Genomic DNA, 18,449 nt, shown 5'->3' with positions numbered 1-18,449 from the left:
AGAAAATTCTATAGTAAAAAAGAATCATGGTAGAGAGTCAACTTTTTGTACGGGTACAATATACACAGTCTTTTCTTCTTCTAGAAATGCTTCTTCATTAGGTTAGAGCCTGGCAGACAATAGACGAGGGAGTTCTTCTAGCGCATACTGCAGCTGAGCACATATTCATGTTCTTCTAAATGATATTTGCATCTCGTTTACGTGCACAGTTCAAACATGAACACCTCTCACCAGTTCTTCATCTAGGAGCGTATAGTTTCCCCTTTGTCTTTAACTTGTTCATCACTGAAGCTGGTATACAATACACCTCCATTTACAAGACCATTGTTATGGTTCTGGGTGCAATATGTAGTTTTTATGTCCTTATGCTCATACAGGCTGCATTAGACTGTGTTCACACAACATTTTTTCCTCTCCGTTTATGGGAAAAAAATTATGTCCAACATTTTGAGTTTACAATGACATTCGTCATTTCGCTGTTTGGCCACACATCAGTGCAATGACGGCTGATGGTATGTTATACTAGCTTAGTTGGACTGATTGGCCTTTGGCTGTGTCTTTAATTGAAAAGTCCATTAAATTCAATAGTAAAAAAGGTGAAAGGACAGTGGGGAAAAAAACTGTGTGTGAATAACAAAACAATTGCATCTGCTGTTTGCAAAAGACGTCTGAAAATAATTGCCATGATCATTAATTTGATGTCCACAAAGACAAAGATAGTTATTTTATACACTGTGTGCATTGGACTTCCATTATTCCATTGACCTTAGTGCATTTCATTGAAGTCAATTAAATCACAGCAATAACGGACGTCTTTTTAAATAGAAAAGCGGACCCCTTTTCTCTTTTTTTGATGTTGTGTGAACATAGCCATAGGCTGTGTTCATACCATATTACAGCTACCATTAGATATCTATGTGGTCCTACTGAACCTAACTATAGCTCCAATATTATACAGAAGCACAGAGATTTTAGCAGCCCCAAAGACCAAATCAAAAAATAGATTATACCAGGAACAAGAAGGGATTGTACCCATCTGTTTACTCCAATTACAAATTTCTTATACGAAAGCGCCTATGGATAGTGTGTAGACTATCATGAAGATGCAGACCCTATTTCTCTATGGAACCTATATCAAGTACAATTACTAACTCTATGCTATTTGTGACCTAAAACAGAAACTTTTTCTATGGGGATTTGCTGCTGCTCTGGACAGTTCCTGACATGGACAGAGGTGGCAGCAGAGAGCACTGTGTCAGATTTTAGAGAATACACCACTTCCCGCAGGACATACAGCAGCAGATAAGTACTGGAAGACAAGATTTTTAAAAGACGTAAATTACACATCTCTGCCACTTTCTGGCACCAGTTGGTTTGAAAGAAAAATGGTGAACAACCCCTTTAAGCAAACATGCAGTAAGCTATCACAAATGTTACCTTTATATTTCGTACAAACTAATGCAGTGTATATATTGATTTAAATAATAGGCTCTTTAGCATTAACCCCCACAAGTCAATCTCTATGATCTAGAACAATGTGACAAATGGGTTCTTCATTTGCTGCCAAAGCACGAAACAAGATATTCTATAACTCCCTCCCTCTATATCCTTGAGACATCTGTTACGCATAGTTATGATCTTCTCCTCTATACAAATGAAAGTTTTTCCATTTGTGTACAAGATGTAAAGTTGCTGAATCAGCACAGAGACAGACCATGAAATAGCAGGTATCAAGCTTCCAGTTTGCAGTACAGAATTAGCTGCGTGCCTCGCTGTGTGCAGTCGCCTCCTCTGCTCTCAGCATGCTAATTTAAGCAGCAATCAAAACAGTTTGTGCAGGAGGCATAAGATATGTCAGCCTCCTGTTACAGGACAACACTCCATACACTGCTCTGCTAGCACTACAATGCACCTTTAACTCCTGCAGTGCCGGGGACAGCTGACCATCATCATTTACCGTATCATTATTTTCATCAGCACAAGTAGCATTGGATCACAGGGAGGAAGCATTACAATAGATGTTTAACCTCTTAAGCACACATAGTATTAATATTCAAGGATATTTGCTTCAAAGTTGACATAAATAATATATATCCTAATCACTTTAGTGGAGCAGCTAGAACCAGGTCTTGCAGTGAAACTGCATCTAGGTGTTCCAGGTAGGCCCCCTCATGGTTGGATGATGCAAATTCATGACTGTAATGTAAGGTTTAACTGTTGATTTGTATGGTCATATAAAGAGCCAAAAAGTTATAGGGTATATTTTGATGTAATAAATAAATAAATAAGTATAAAAAAATATTTATATATGTAAATATATACAGTGATCCCTCCACTGACAATGGCCTCAAGATACAATATTTTCAACATACAATGGTCCTTCCTGAACCATCGTAACCTGAGACCAGACTCAATATACAGTGCTATGGACAGTCCAGATCTGTGGAACATGAAAATAACTAGATAATCAACCAATGAAACTGGCCATTTTACTGGTAAAATCCAAGTATTAGTGAAATGCCTGCACTGGTTGGCTGTCTAGTAGTGATTCTCTGAGTATAGTGTGATACTACATGTCATGTACTGCTCTTTACCTGGGCCAGGATGAGTTGCCCCTTTGGGCACCAGGTGAGGGCGGCTCCATTATATTTTTCTGGGACCCGGTGTGTTCTGTGCAGGACTCTGAAAATACTCCTATCTTCTACTTAGGAGGTAATTTACAGTCTCTAGTAGCTCCTTCTGACTGTTGTATGTAAGGATTTGCTTTATCCATTTTAGTTATCTGATTATTTTTCTTTAAATCTAATTTTTTTTCTCATTTTGGGGTGACATTTAAGGGGAATTTAAAACCAATTACCAGTTTTCCATAGAGTTTTGATCTCAACATACAATATTTTTAACATACAATTGTCGTCCTGGAACCAATTAATATCGTTTGTTGAGGGACCACTGTATATATAGAGAGTACATGTTACAGAATACATATCCTGTACAGACGTACAGTGACTTTTTAGGGTTTTTAAACAGGATAAAGGAAAAAGTTTCAAAAGTCTAAAGCATGATAGCTCTACTCAGAACGGATGCTGGTTTATTCATTTAATATGTGAAATTGATGGGAGGGGTCTCAGGGTGGTAATGCATTTAGGAGGGGCACCATACATCCAATCAAAATATCTGTTTGCACCAGTGGAAATTTATATAAATCCTAAATGATGAATGCCACTACTCTCTATCTTACATCTTAGGCCTCATTCACGCGCACATGATGCGAGCAATAATTGCGGAACAAACTACAAATGTTTCTTAGCAGTGGTCCACAATTCAAAGACCACTGCATTAAAGATAGTGATCCATACAGGAACTGCGGGTCCGCACTTTTTTTTTCTTTTTTTTGCGTCATGAATCACGGACCCATACGTATACACATGGGTGTGAATGGGGCCATAAAGATGCATTGGTTTTAATTTCTGTCGACTAGAAAAAAGCCAAATGGTCCATAAGTCTTGCACTTGCCCATTTCACCTTATGATGTAAGAGATGGAATGTTGGATGCTAAAAATACCCATCTATTTCCATCTGAGATAGAACCGGATTGCCAGTCATATGTGAACCCTTATTTAGATTTATAGCATATGTGGACTTTCCACAGCACCACCTTAGAGTTTAAACTGCACCATAGAAGGCAAAGGAACATCCCACTAAGGAGCAGTGCCATGTTTCTTTGGTGGACTAATTTTTAAGGTAACCACTGATTGCCAAAGTTTTATCTGCAGACTAGTTTAGTTTAGGCATCAATACTGTGCTGGTTTTGCATCTAATGGTCAAAAGAATCGTTTATAAATCCCTGTACTCAAGGATGATGTGAAACAGGCTTTATGAAATAACATTATATATAGAGATGAGCGAACCTTGTGCACAGTCGGGTTCATCTGAACCTGAACTCTCGGCATTTGATTACCGGTGGCTGAAGAAGTTGGATGCAACCCTAGGGAGTGCTGGAAACATGGAAACAGCCATAGACTGTATGCATGTTTTCCAGGCAGCCTTAGGGCTGCATCCAGCTTCTTCAGTCACCGGTATTAAATGCCAAGAGTTCAGGTTCAGATGAACCAGACTGTGCACAAGGTTCACTCATCTCTAGTTACTTTCCATAAGCTTGCAGCCACTGTAGCACCAAGATTTCCAATGCCCCATCATAAGCATAGCAAACCTATAAGTTAATTGTAGCATGCCAGGACATATTATAGCTAGAGAGGAGCGAATCTTTCAGACTTTTGGTCCGAAAGCAGTTCGCTCTATCCCGGCTGTGGTTTGAGAAACGTGTTTTTGAATCTCTATCGGTACTTCAAGTATCTATAGTCCCCATAGGTACAGTATTGCAAGGGAGGCTATAATTAGTGATGAGCGGACCATCAGACTTTTGGTCTGACGGCATCTGCGCTCTATCGGCATGCCTGTGATCCCGGCCGCATAGTTGCGCTCCCGGAAATATGCGGTCAGGATATTCCAGGGAATTCCAGATCGATCACTAATTATAGCCTCCCTTGAAATACTGTACCTATGGGGACTATAGATACTTGAAGTACCGATAGAGATTCAAAAACACATTTCTCTAACCACATATTTTAGAAATCAATGTGCAAGATTGTGTCAGCCTTTGATGGTTGCATTACTAGGTCCCACCAGTTACTGAAGAGATGAATGGGGACCTTTAACAATAAATTATAGTTTGGAAATGAGGGTAAATCCATCCTGTTATATGGGGTCCTGCTGTTTTTGTAATTCAGATCGAAAATCAACATTGGAACCCATTGGAACCATGATATGGTTTAGATAAGTGTATGCTTTTCTGGGCCTACTAGATAATGAACCTTATATATTAAAATAATTCAAGCCTTTTCTTTCTTACTGACAGTGCGGAGAAGCAGCTTTTGTAGATATTTTCCTAGTTCTGCTTTTGAATGAGCGCTTGCAAACATCTGCACTCATATAATAAACAATATGTTCTGAGCTGCATCTTCAGGAGAAAATCGCGAGCTGCTGTGCTCTTAATGAAGGAAGCATTTAACGCTATCAGGGGACCTTAGGCACCAGAAAACACCTGCATAATCACCTAACATTGTTGTTTCAATGAACAACCTTAAGACATCTTGAAATCCTTGGAGGTGTTTTCTCCAATAGCTATGTTAAATTGTGTACCCACTGCAGAAACAAAATGCAGAATAAAATACAATTCCTTTCTTCTCTAAAGAGTGTAAGCAACAGAGCATCTCACCTAAGGGTATTACAGATTCTACTAAAGAGAGATTTGGCCTTGGGAGACAGTGATCCTATTCTGGATCAATGCATTTTATTCTGAGTTTGAAATAAATCTAAGGGACGGGTATTTGCCCACTCAGTCAACCATGAAGAAGGTAGAAAACTATACAGCAAAGGAGGAGAGTGATCTCGGCTTATGTGGGCAATGAATTGACTTAAAGAAAAGATAGAAAATTGGGTTCAACCATAAGGATGCATAATATGCAATTCAGGGAAATGGTTGGAACAGAAAAGAAGAAATATGAAGAAAAAGTTTCTGAAATGTAAATAGAACACAAAACAATACATTGGCAGAAAAACATTTTACAATGAGTTTTTATTTAATTATTTTAGATGGGGAAAAAACTGTTATAGTGTTACAATAATAAAAGGCTACATATAACTTGGCAGAATATAAACAAAAAAAACGAGGAAAAGACGCAGAAGGAAGGTAAAAAACATAGTATGGTATATTGTTATTAGAAGATCTAGAACAGAAGGAAGGGAGAGAGCGAGGGGGGGTATAAAGGAAGGAAGGAAAGAAGGAAGGAGGGAAATGGAAAGGAAGGCAGAAAGAAAAGAAATGAACAGAGGAATGGGAGATGGTAAGGAGACAAAGGATGAAAGGAGGGAGGAAGGAAGGAAGGAAGGAAGGAAGAAAGGAAGGAAGGAAGGAAGGAAGGAAGGAAGGAAGGAAGGAAGAAGGAAGGAAGGAAGGAAGGAAGGAAGAAGAGATGAAAGGATAGAAGGTAAGAAAACATGAAAATCTGGAGAAGGAAAAGGGAAAGGAGAAGGAAGGAAGGAAGGGAGGGAGGGAGGGAGGAATTAAGGAAGGAAGGAAAGATAAAAGAAATAGTATTTTAAAACTAAATCAGAAGGAGGAAAGAAGTGAGGAAAGAGGGGAGAGAAAGGAATCAAAGGAAGAAAGGAAGGAGGAAAGGGGGTAAAATGGAAGTGTAGGTGGGAAAGAATGAAGGAGAATGAAGGTAAGAGAGAGGGAAAGCAAAGAAGAAAGGAAGAAAGACAAGAGGGAGAAAATAAAACCAATGTAAAAGCAATAATATTTTCAAATTAAATCAGATTTTGCATTATTAGGCAACACCATCTCAGAGTTTACCCATAATGGTTCATTTTATGTAGTGGAGATACCAATGAACTATATGTCATGCAACAAATATGCTACAATCCAATTAATATCAATTTAACTACAGTATTTTCCCTTAAAGGGAATGTGTCATCAGAAAATGACTTATTGCTCAAATTCTGCTACTATGTTAAAAATATTTTTATAAATTTTTGGTGCCTTTTTTCCCCCTGATATCTTGCAATTTTCATTCTCACCACTGGGGCTAAAAGTCAGCTGAGACTTCCTGTTCTGTCTGTAGTGACATAAGGAGGATGCTGTAAATTGATATGTAGAGCATTGCAGCGACATGTGACACCAGAAGGTAGAGGAGACTAAAACAGCTCCCATGGAATGACCTCTTCAAAGGTCACAGAGTACGCTCAGTAATGTTTCACATTCATCTCAAGGAAACAGAGTCTTTCTATTGTTGTCTATGTCCATGAGTTATGCTGTAAAGCATGTCACTAAATACTGTTAAAAACAGCCCAGGCAGGTGGCATAACAATGTACGAAAAGTGAAATAAAAAATATTACATTCAGAAAAAAGAAAACAGACTAGAATAAAAGAACACATTTTATATCTCACTCTAATCAGTAAAATAAAATTAAGACCACCCATTCCCTGTAAACATTGTAGGCCAGGCAGTTTTGTAGCTAAAACTGTTGTCTATCTGTGAAACTGTAAGGGCCCTATTCCACAGGAACGATAATCGGACGAATCGGACCCATTCGGCCCGATTCGGCCGATTATCGCTCGGTGGAATAGAGAGAACGATCAGCAGATGATCGTGTCATCGGCTGATCGTTCATTTAGGGCCAGACCTAAAATCATTGTTCCCCCACCGCGCATCGCTACGTTGGAATAGCGGTGCGCGGCGGGCGACCGACGATTTGAGAAGCACAGCATACATTACCTGCAGGACTTCTCCTCGGCTCTGTCTTCCTCCCCGGGTCCCGCATGCTCTAGCTTCAGAATGGCCTGTCAGCTGACGGAGCTCTCAGCCAATCACAGGCCGGGACCGCCGCGGCCTGTGATTGGCTGAGTGGCCTGTCAGCTGACAGGCCATTCTGAAGCTAGAGCGCCCGGGACCCGGGGAGGAAGACAGAGGGGAGGAGAAGACCTGACAGGTAATGTATGCTGCAAGGGCTGCAAGGACATCGGTAACGATTTCCCTGCAGCCCTCGCTCAACGATCATCCTGGGCCTTGGAATAGGCCCAGTAAACAAGCGGCGATCTAGCAGATCGGCGCTCGTTTACATCGATGATCGGGCCCTGCTCGGCCCGTGGAATAGGACCCTAACTCTGTTAACAATTATCAAAGCTGCATTGACTTGGGGAACACTTCGGCCTCATCTTGACCACTTGTTTGGCTTGCCGCTACCCTAAGCATCCAAAATACTACAAATTACAGTGTGTTCCGTTACTGCTGTAACCATAATCATGCTACGGAGGAATGAAAAGGAGTACTAGGGCTTACAGGATTGACCAGTTGCAAAATGTGAGGAAAATCTTACAAAGAAAAAGGTGTTCAAGCTCTTAGATCCTGTAACAAATAATGCTGGAATTTTTACTGGATCTTGACGCTGGAACACCTTTTTCTTTTTACTACAAATTATACATGTAATTTCAGCTACTGAAGTTTATTATATACATGGTCAGTAAATGACCACATTTGACTACCGTACTAACTAGCAGTACCAGCATTCAGCATCTGAAAAAGTAAAAAAAAAATTAGATTGTCCCAGTTGATGTATGCCCTAAAATTGTGGGTCTAGCTGGTGAAAGAGCCCCGGAAAGTTTCCCTTAGTGTCCAATCCATATCTCATACAAATTTGTACGACAAGCACTATTTGTTTACTGATATCAGTCCTAATTTATTGATACTAGATTACGTTCAACTTTTTGAGCAAAAATTCTTTAACTTCTTTCTGATGAAAAATCTAATGTCATCCTCTTTAAACGAAGGACTCCAGCCTTAAATGATGTATGTTTATCTTTACGACGAATCCCATTTCCCAACCGTATTAAACGGAAAGTCGTAAAATATACAATTTCAGTTGTTAATGGACCTGTGATTTCCACTTCTAATAAACCTTATGATGGGTATCAATGCCAGAAACTGTATATCTTTTATGTCTCTTTTACAGTGTACAGTTCCGCTTTTTTTTTAAAAAAAACTCTCCCTTTAATCCTATACTGAACAAGCCTCTTGTTACATATACAGCTACCTCCTCTCCTCATCTCTGCATTTAAGGATTTCCCACTGAAGATTTGCCAGGCAAAATCCTTTAAATCAAGTTGCAGCTGAAGATTCACCTCCTACTACACAACCCTGTAGCAATGAATGATCACTAATGTTCATTTCTCTTTAGAATTGCCCTTAGGAACCAGTCCTTGCTTGCTTGAATGTGTTCCATTACACCAAATAGATTGTAAGGTCTAGGGAATACAAATGTAGCTTTTTATGCCAAGAAATGGGTGACAATTGGAATCGATAAAAAATGTTTTGCTGCTTAAACACTCATCAGTAATCCTGCTATAGATTTCATAGACAGATTTTTTTTGTTTGTGAAAAAAAAAAGTTGCTGCGCCTAACAAAATAAATTATCCTAAAATGTCAGAAATATAGAATGCAGATACAATACAATACAGACTACAACCATCCTCTATAATAAACTTTCCAAAGTCGCACCTATTTGGACTTTCTAGAAGAATATAAATCTTCAATACTCACTTACATTGATCTATTATTGACAGAGGTGTTCCCCCCCTGTAGATAGGGGACCACCCTGTCCACTTTTTTATTTTTTATTTTTTAATAAAAATTAGCATCTCAAAAATGTGTCACTTCCCTTCTGAACACCGAACGTGTCTATTAATGCAAGAAGCAGATTGTCTTCTCTCGTTCCTTAATTTGTTTCATCTAAAAGCAATTCACTCAACATCTTGTCGCCCTCTGGCAGCATGGTTTGCCTATCTGCACTTAATTTCTCATTTGGACCAAAACAAACTCTTTATAGCAGTCTGCTAAATGGAAGGGAGGGGGCAGCCTTTGTGAGAGTCGGGGTGATACCAAAACAAAGGCAATTACAAGACAATGAATTGCTTCCTCTCCAGTGAATAAGGTGTTAATACCAATAAACCGGAGTGGGGCCACTGGTGAATATTTGTTCAAAGCTTTTCCAAAAATGTTGCTCTTAAAAATTTTAATTTTAACTCTAATTTACGGGATCTATATAAATATTAGTCAACAAATCACAAAGTATTTAAATTTTTAACAAATTCAGATTTAACCTCTAATATTTATAATTAAACATAAAGGACGGGACATGTAATGGAAATTTATATGGAATCATTTATTCAAACTTGAATCAAATTTCCCATTTATTACCAGTAGCAATAGTCACTGTATCATGTAAAAAAAAAAATCTCAGGTTGGGAATTCTCAGGTGAATTATCCTCCTTCTAAATATTTTGGATGATATTTCTACTGCATGTAATCTTATTTGTTTCCAGAAAAAGAGACATTTGTGAAGCTGCCTCTGAAGTATGAAGGATTGTGCATTCAATGTTGCTGCACAATGCCAGCCACAAAAGCCTGCCTTGTACAATAACAAAAGTGTATTATTTGCCTGGTGTTATCTGTCACAGGCTAATAATGAGCCAACATCAAATCTCTGGATATTTATAGAAGGAAATTTTCCAGTTTTCTTTAGTGTTTGTGAAATGCAAAGCTAAATATAATTATAGGTAAATGTATATTGTCAAAGAGCGATCGGGTACATATGAAATAGGTTTTATGTAACGTTTATGCTTGTTCTGCCATAAAGATGTATAAAAAGGAAGAAAAATACAACTGACTCAATGTAATATTCAATACATGGTTTACATAATGTACTGTTATATTTGTGACCATATGGATATTCGAATGTACATCAGCAGTTAATGTACTAGAGTGGGCAGATAAGTACAGATATGGATAGATAGATAGATAGATAGATAGATAGATAGATAGATAGATAGATAGATAGATAGATAGGAGATAGATAGATAGGAGATAGATAGTAGATAGATAGGAGATAGATAGATAGATAGATAGATAGATAGATAGATAGATAGATAGATAGGAGATGGATAGATAGATAGATAGATAGATAGATAGATAGATAGGAGATAGATAGATAGATAGATAGATGAGAGAAGAAAATAAATGATAGATAGATAGACTGACTTTCCGTTGTGCTTTGGTAAGTCTATCGAGTGTGTATATGTGTATAATATATATATATTATATATATATATATATATATATATATATATATATATATATATATTAACCCAGCCCCTACAACAGCTATTGGGTGTATACTAGATGAAAGTGTTGCTGAATAAATCAAACTTTGCTGCAGCCAAATTAAAGGCTTCAGAGCTAAACTCTAAATCCTTGTAAGACCAAGGGAACAAACACATCTCCCCAGGCTGGGCCTCATGTATATTCCTATCAGCCACACAGGGATGTCAGGATTCAACTGCCACAGAGTCAACAAGAATATATTTTGCTTTCTGACTTAATTACACGGTTTAACCCTCTAGCTGCTGCGCCCGTTTGGTCATCGCCAGCGTTACAGATGGGGAAACGGTAGTGAAGCATCTAAGACGTCTGGGAGTAGTTGATGTGATGCAAGCTGTGCCGTAGACGACTCATCATAATATTTGTAAAACAAAGAGCGATTAGCGAGGAAGCGCACATACCGTATAACATTAGTATATTTCTGCCTGAACGATTCATTGGCTATGAAAAGTGCCAAACTTACAGTCGTCTTCCAGGAATCAGAATCATTTCACCTGCTCAAGCAACTACCAACAATAGATCAACCAACATAATGACGCTCGACGTTCTGCTGCCAATCTGCCCTGCTAAATGGAAATTATATTGGGTATTTTTGGGACAGGCAAAGGCCATTGGGCTAATTTATTTTCACACTATGGCCTTAACAAGACAAAAAGAGGCCTACAAAAGAAAAGGGCTCTTGAGATGACAAATAAAGAAGCTATGAGGTCATGTGTCAAGAGGCAGCATACTGAGCCACAACACAATGATAGACCTCCGGGGTCAGAAGATTCAGCCACAGCGAAGGGGATGCATGTACAATGCCGAATCCATTAAGTCACGGTGTCTGGCGGCCTGGAAAAGAAAGGGTTAAAAGAGCATTCCTCCAAGTAGGGTTTACCATACAATGTCGTCTTGACTAAGTCATTCTTCTGCGAGTCTTTCCTTTAACTTATTCATTCCCAAAGACGTCACATGCCTTAGAGGGTTGAACACTGTCACCATGAAATGTGACGTGGCCTCCGCAGGACATCAAAAGCAGGTTAAGAAACATCCTAAAGACTGAAATTATCCTTAGGAATATATAAAACTAAACCCTTTAAGGAAAACAAAAAAAGCTCCAGGTAGCATATTTATGCAGTGATTTGTGAACCAACAAGGCTGCAAGTGCTCTGCAAGTGTAATACTGTGTGTACACATTACACATCCTATAAAAAGAAAATAAACTAGTAAGAGTTAGCACGCCAGCCCCTGTGCAAATAAACAGAGGAGGCAGAAGGGAAGGAGGCCAATGGCAGTTGGATATGGGATCCTGGCATGAAAAGTGTAACTTGGCTGCTGCAGGAGGGAAGGAGCCTGCTCATAAATACACCTGTCCCTTGCTGAACTCCTTGACATGGTATTTCAGTGTGAAGTCCAGTCCCATAACCATGCATGCAATGTATAATGATATATTGTATGGAACATATAGCAGATGTAATTTACCGAGCCCATTATCAGCAGTATAGATTTTGCAATGAATATAATGCACATGTAAATTTACTCCATAGTACCCCACTAAAGGGGTGCTAAGTATACTGCACTTTACTTGTGACGGATATACGTGAATAAACAAATCACATGAAGTAATGAAAAGCTTCTATTATATATAGAGAGTGTAAAACAGATTTATATACTGTATACATTGGGCTGTGTGTGCTGTACACATGTGTCACTATGCATCTTAGATAAAAGAAACTTGACCTGGAGTTCTGCTGGCACTAAAGAGTGACATAGTGCTGCCCAGTAACAATGATCCGCATTCTTTCATTGCATGAACTTTCTATAAAAGACCACAATGCCCACCAGTCGCCGCAGTCTGCTGTACCTGCCAGCACATTCACATAGGTAGACACAAGTGAGAAGACTTGGGAGCCAGTCAAACAGGCATGACCAGAAGTGAGAATATACACAACAAACAGAGGAGGAAGAGAAAGGAAGAGCAGTCCATACACATGACCGCCTGTCATTAGCCTCCGATATGCCAGGTTAAACTGTGCACCTGTACGCCAAGGTATATATTGCCACCTGTTACCAATCTCCCTTCCGAAAAGGTCTGTGTGCCCCCTCTATGTGCTCATTTCTGACATCTATGTATATAAGAAATATACATTTATACTTAAGAAGGGGTAAGGTCTTGTCAAATAATCTAGACAGGTTATTGCTCACCCTGGTGCACATGTGTCTCCACGTCATGTCACCACCCTGGCATGTAACCACTACCTGGCACCTTCATAGTAAACAATGAGCTCTTTGTGTGTACGGGCAATGATGGAGCAGGTAAAGAGGACCTGCAGATAGAAATAATGCTGTGGATACCAGGGACAGGGCTTTATGATATCATAGGGGGGATAAGTAATACAATTTAATAGTAATAGTCCAATTTTGGGTCCATAATATAAGTGGCATGGAGTTTAATGAAGCTACTATAGACGTTTCGCAATGGAAGCCCCCAAAACTCATTAACCCCTTCTCTGCTACCTTCTTCAGTAGCCCAAGCAGCGTAATAAATAAATGAAGCGATAAGTCATCTAGACTTGTGTGCAGGGATCTCACAGTCCAGTCTGTGCACAGAGGGGCTGCTCTTTGGGGGTCGCTTCATTACATACGTCTTAAAGGGACGTGATGTTTTTGCACCTGGGAGATGACACAAGTTACTGTCCAATGCATGCTCTATAGGCAGATGTGTGCCACTTACCTGCCTGGCTGCATGCCCCCTGGAGTGCTCCAAGTGCCCACAACACGACCAGCCATCCAAAGCAGAGATGCTGCCTAGCTCCACACATCCTTATGATGTAGGTCATCTTAAATCCTTTCCAAAATTACATGTCCCAGGGGCATATCCTTCTCTCCCAAATTCTCAGAGTGTGTCTAAGTGTCAGACAGAGAGTCTCCTTGGTTCCTCTTAGAGTAGCAGGAAAGTTATTTCCAAGCAGCCGGGTATCCTCTGTACACTATATTCTTCCTCTCGTATATTCTGTTCACTTTACGTCAAGTCGTGGTGTCGTCAGAGCCTTGGAAAGTGTGTGCCTGTGTAGTGCACAGTGTAAGCTGCCTAGCTTCATACAATCATATGGGAAGCTGTACGGACAGCAGAGAGCTGCCACATAGGACCTCCCCACCTCGGACAACAAGAACGCCTACTCCGAGAAGCTGGAGAAGCTGATTGGATCCAGCACTCCCACTGAACTTGAAATCCACATGCAGGTTGCACCTGTCACTGCTGCCTGTTACAGTCAGGACGGCACATGCCAGGAGGAGGGGGAGAAGAACAGTTGGACCTGATAGTGGGCAGCAAAGGGGGCACAACTGGACTGAGCGGCTCTAGCCTATGACTCATGAACGACGTCTCATTAGGAGAAGGTCATTGTTATTTCTTCGCAAGCAGACGAGCCTGCCAATACTCATACACAAGTTCACCTTTCTTTTACTCTATGCATCATCATCATCTTTATTTGTATACTGTAAACAGATTAACTTTTATTTAGAATCGTAGTTATTTTTTGCTTTTTTTTTCTACACAACTTTCTATTATCCCTAAAACTTGTTTGGGCATACATTTTTTTTTTGGTTAACCCCTGAGTTATATCTAGGTTTTCCTTCACCCAGTTTACTAACCTATCCCTGCATCTAATGGGTGAATTAGAGTGGCTTGTTGCCCCCCTTCCCTGCCTGCCATGCCCCCTCCTTTAGCTACACAGCTGATCAGGACAAGTAGCTATTGAGCATAAGCACATTATTATTGATTTGATGCAAATCACGTCCCCTTTCATCTTGTCCAGTGTTTTACTGCAGATAATGTCCAGGGAAAATAGACATTAAATCTCAAAAGAAGAATTGACATGAGCTTCAAGACTCTATAGGGTTAAATGATAGCATCATAGATCGTCTGCATCTTTGAGGTTAATTAGGGTGGGGGCTGTGTACTTGGGAATACTGGGTCTGATACAGTCCGGCATTGTATTGTGTCTGGGGGGGGTTGAGCAGGCTGGACTTATTCGGAGCTGTTTACACTGATCTTAGCACACTCCTTTGAGAACACTCTTCTTTATGTTTTGGTATTTCTCAGAGGCTAGCCCCCTCTAGTGACCGTTTGGAGCAATTTTCTCTAACTCTTTAATTACAGAAGGAAAGGCAACCTTCATTACATGAATATATTAATACACTATGTGCAGAATGTAGATTCAGATAATAACCAGTCTTTGAATCAATCTAAGAAGTTCTTAATCTTGGACGATAGATGAAAGAGATGATTATTTATTATTAAGGAGTTCTTATACCTAAACATGTGAGGGTATATTGCTAGAATATGCTGTTATTTGCTTATCATGGAGTTCAACACCTTAAGCCTCAGTTGTCACCATTCATTTATCCTTGCAGAGTGCCTTTGCTGTCCAGGTGCCGTGCAGGTACCACAACCAACCCCCATTCACATCGATAGGGCTGGCCTAAAACTCCTAATCTAAGTGTGGTGACCAGGGGTGCTAGGTGGTATGTAGTGGGGCTTAATGGTGGTGCTCCTGAGGCACTTCTCACGGTAGCCAGGAGTGGTAGGCACCCACCCCTGGGTACACCAACAAAACATTTAAAAACCAAAAATGGATGTAGGTGTGCAGATAAATCACCAGTCAGTTTTAAGTTGAACAAGAAAACAGTCTTTACTATAATCCTTTGCTCGCAATACAGAGTAGACAATCTCTTTTCTTTAAATAGAAGTACAATGCAGAAGATACCTATGACCATGGCTAGTATTCTTCCACCTATCTCTGTCTATGGGCACCTAGTGACATAGCACAGGAGCGTAGGCCCCACCTAGTGGGTAGAGCTAGCCGTCGTGGCGACCCCTAAGGAACCTAGCAGAGTGCAGTGAAGTTTTCAGCTTATCGCTTTTACCTACTCACTGTCGTATACTCCTGTCTTAGTTATCAAGAGAGAAGATGGCCGCCCAGTGTAGGTAGGGTATCCCTTCAGTCCTGATTCACCTCAGCCTTCTTTAGATGTTGTTAGCCAGACATGGATGGACTGAAGTAATTGTAGAAAATATAAAATAAAATAATCCTTGTTTGCATAGCCCTGCACATGGCACCTGGCCTAAGCCCGGCCCTGAATGAAAACCTCAGCAGGAGCTGTCTGTAGTGTAGTCCTTTCCCATAGGGAATAATAACTGAACTCAACTGATTTCCCTCAGGGGAATAATCTAAGTTCCTCAGGGGAATAAACTAATCCCTGATTCGCTGAACACAGACTGGAATGACCTAATACAGTGCAGGGATTGGCCAGATCGCCTGAGGCACCTAGCTCAGGGATTGGCCAGATCGCCTGAGGCACCTAGCTCAGGGATTGGACAGTAACTGTCACCTCATACACAACTGCCAGTTGGGCAGTTAACCCCTTCCTCACAGCTGTGCATACAATTTACCTGACACAGTGACATCTAGTGGAAATAAATAAATAGTGCAGGCAAAAGTATGAAAATACAGTTATGAATAGGGAATATGTTTGAGAGTGTAGAGAATTACAGGTGGGCAGGAAACACCAAGTACCACACCACTCTGGGACACTGCATAAGCACCAGATTTATAACCTTATTGTTCTTTGATAAGTTTGTTTGGAGAAGTTGAGAGTGAAAAATTATCTTCTCTTTCATAGATCTTCATGAGAAAACCATATTGCTGAAGTCTGTGATCTTGGACTTCTAAAGATTTCAAGGATAAAACATATAGTAAAAAATAATCCAATCTATAGAGCGTTTAAACCCCAGAGATTTCTTTTTCTAAAATCCTGGCAAAATTTTCTAAGCAATCTGCACTATCATCGATTTACATGGACCCTTGCTTAGAGTATTGTGTCAGACATTCAATAGCAGAAATCCATGAGCAGTGCTAAAGGGGCTGAAATAATCTATATTGAGCTCTTTCATTTTGGAAATGACTGGTGTTCCAGTATCATATGCTTCACCAAAGTGATTATCTAACTCATATCTATGATATATATATATATATATATATATATATATATATATATATATATATATATATATATATATGATAACTTTTCTATTTCAAGCCTCTTGCTTCTGTAACCTGTTAGTCTCTTCATTCCTCCATGTTTACATGCTGTGATCAAATATTGTCTAAAAACCTACCAACTAAAGCGACTCTGTACCCACAATCTGCCCACCCCAAATCACTTGTACCTTCGGATAGCTGCTTTTAATCAAAGATCTGTCCTGGGGTCCGTTTGGCAGGTGATGCAGTTATTGTCCTAAAACAACTTTTAAACTTGCAGCCCTGTGTCAAACTGGCGTGTCCTAGAGTGTCCATGCATTACGGTGACACAACCTCTCTGTCCCTCCTCTGCGCCCTCTTCATCATTAGCAATGCCCCAGGCAGGTGTTCTCCTATTCATCAGCTGTGTGAACACTGCACATGGGCTGGATCGTTAAGTCACCTGTGCAGTGTTCACTGAAGAGGAATAGGAAAAATCCTGCCAGTGGCATTCCTAATGATGAAGAGGGTGGGGAGGAGGGACAGGGGGGTGGTGCAAGGTTAGGGCACAGACACTCTAGGCCACGGCAGTTTGACACAGGGCTGCAAGTTTAAAAGTAGTTTTTCAGGACAACAACTGCATCACCTGCCGAACAGACCCCAGGACATATCTTGGATTAAAAGCATCTATCCAAAGGTACAAGTGGTTTAGGGGGGGGGGGCAGATTGTGGGTACAGAGTCGCATTAAAGGGGGACTATCAGCAGGTTAGACAATTATAACCTGCATACAGCTCCTTAGTGTGCACAGGGTGCTGGGGATGAGGGAAAGTCTCTTTGCAGTTTGTAGGGTAATCCTGTACCAGTTAAGGCTGTTTTGAGCACTGGGGGTGGGGCTACCATCCCCCAAAGCACTGATCCAGCCTGGCCCAGGCGGGTGCTGTTCACTGATACCTATTAGAAGGGACAGATCAGTGCTCTGGGGGTAGTAGCCCTGCCCCCATTGCTCCAATTATAACGGTGTGATGTCAAATGCCTTGGCTTCAGTGCGAAATTTGCAACAAGGCCCTTAAATGTACATGCAATTTATAGTATATTTATATAGTATAGTATGGACATAAACTCATCGTTATCTCGTGATAATGATCATGAGATGGTTTGCTCAATATAATCTTGAAGTGTGAATATAGCACATGAGTGTATTGTACCCAGAAAATTACCAGAACAATGATAAAAGAGCAAGATCACAGAGCAAGGCTATGATACCTTGTGAGGTCACAGCTAATGCCTAACAACGCCAGTGATCTAACAGGAGTAGTAAACATGGCTTCATAAGAAAAGGATACTGCACACAGTGATGTCACAGTACAGAGGTCATTCCTAAATCATCATACAAAGAGGACTGAGCTCGTGCATTTGTGGGCCCCAATACAACCAATACAGAAGGTCTGTAAGGGCACACTCAGGGGCTAGTGATGGTCTCCCTCTCCCCGATGGATGATGCAGACAACTATAATATAAGGACTTTGTAGAGTTATTTCACTTCAAAGGACCCCAGGTTAGGGACATAAGACTACTCATCATTGTAATGATCTTGATCTTCTAGCTATATGTTCCATCACTATGTGGCTGAGGTCATGGTGTGATGGGATTATTTAAGGTGGTAATAT

General features: G+C 40.3%; 1 protein-coding gene across 2 annotated transcripts in view; it reads right to left on the bottom strand.

The window, feature by feature from the left end:
* ERBB4 (erb-b2 receptor tyrosine kinase 4) overlaps positions 1 to 13,902 on the bottom strand; it is a 715,736-nt gene extending 701,834 nt beyond the window's left edge. For both annotated transcript variants that reach the window (XM_069983214.1, XM_069983215.1), the window contains exon 1: positions 13,493 to 13,902. In XM_069983214.1, coding sequence (XP_069839315.1) covers positions 13,493 to 13,598 — 106 coding nt within the window. In that variant the 5' untranslated portion in view covers positions 13,599 to 13,902. The remainder of the gene's footprint in view (positions 1 to 13,492) is intronic.
* Between the last annotated feature and the right edge of the window lie 4,547 nt (positions 13,903 to 18,449).

This window comes from Dendropsophus ebraccatus, chromosome 9, assembly GCF_027789765.1.
Source record: "Dendropsophus ebraccatus isolate aDenEbr1 chromosome 9, aDenEbr1.pat, whole genome shotgun sequence".
In the NCBI taxonomy this organism is placed as follows: domain Eukaryota; kingdom Metazoa; phylum Chordata; class Amphibia; order Anura; family Hylidae; genus Dendropsophus; species Dendropsophus ebraccatus.
Note: the sequence above shows the minus strand (reverse complement) of the source record. Positions and strands in the feature narration are given on the sequence as shown.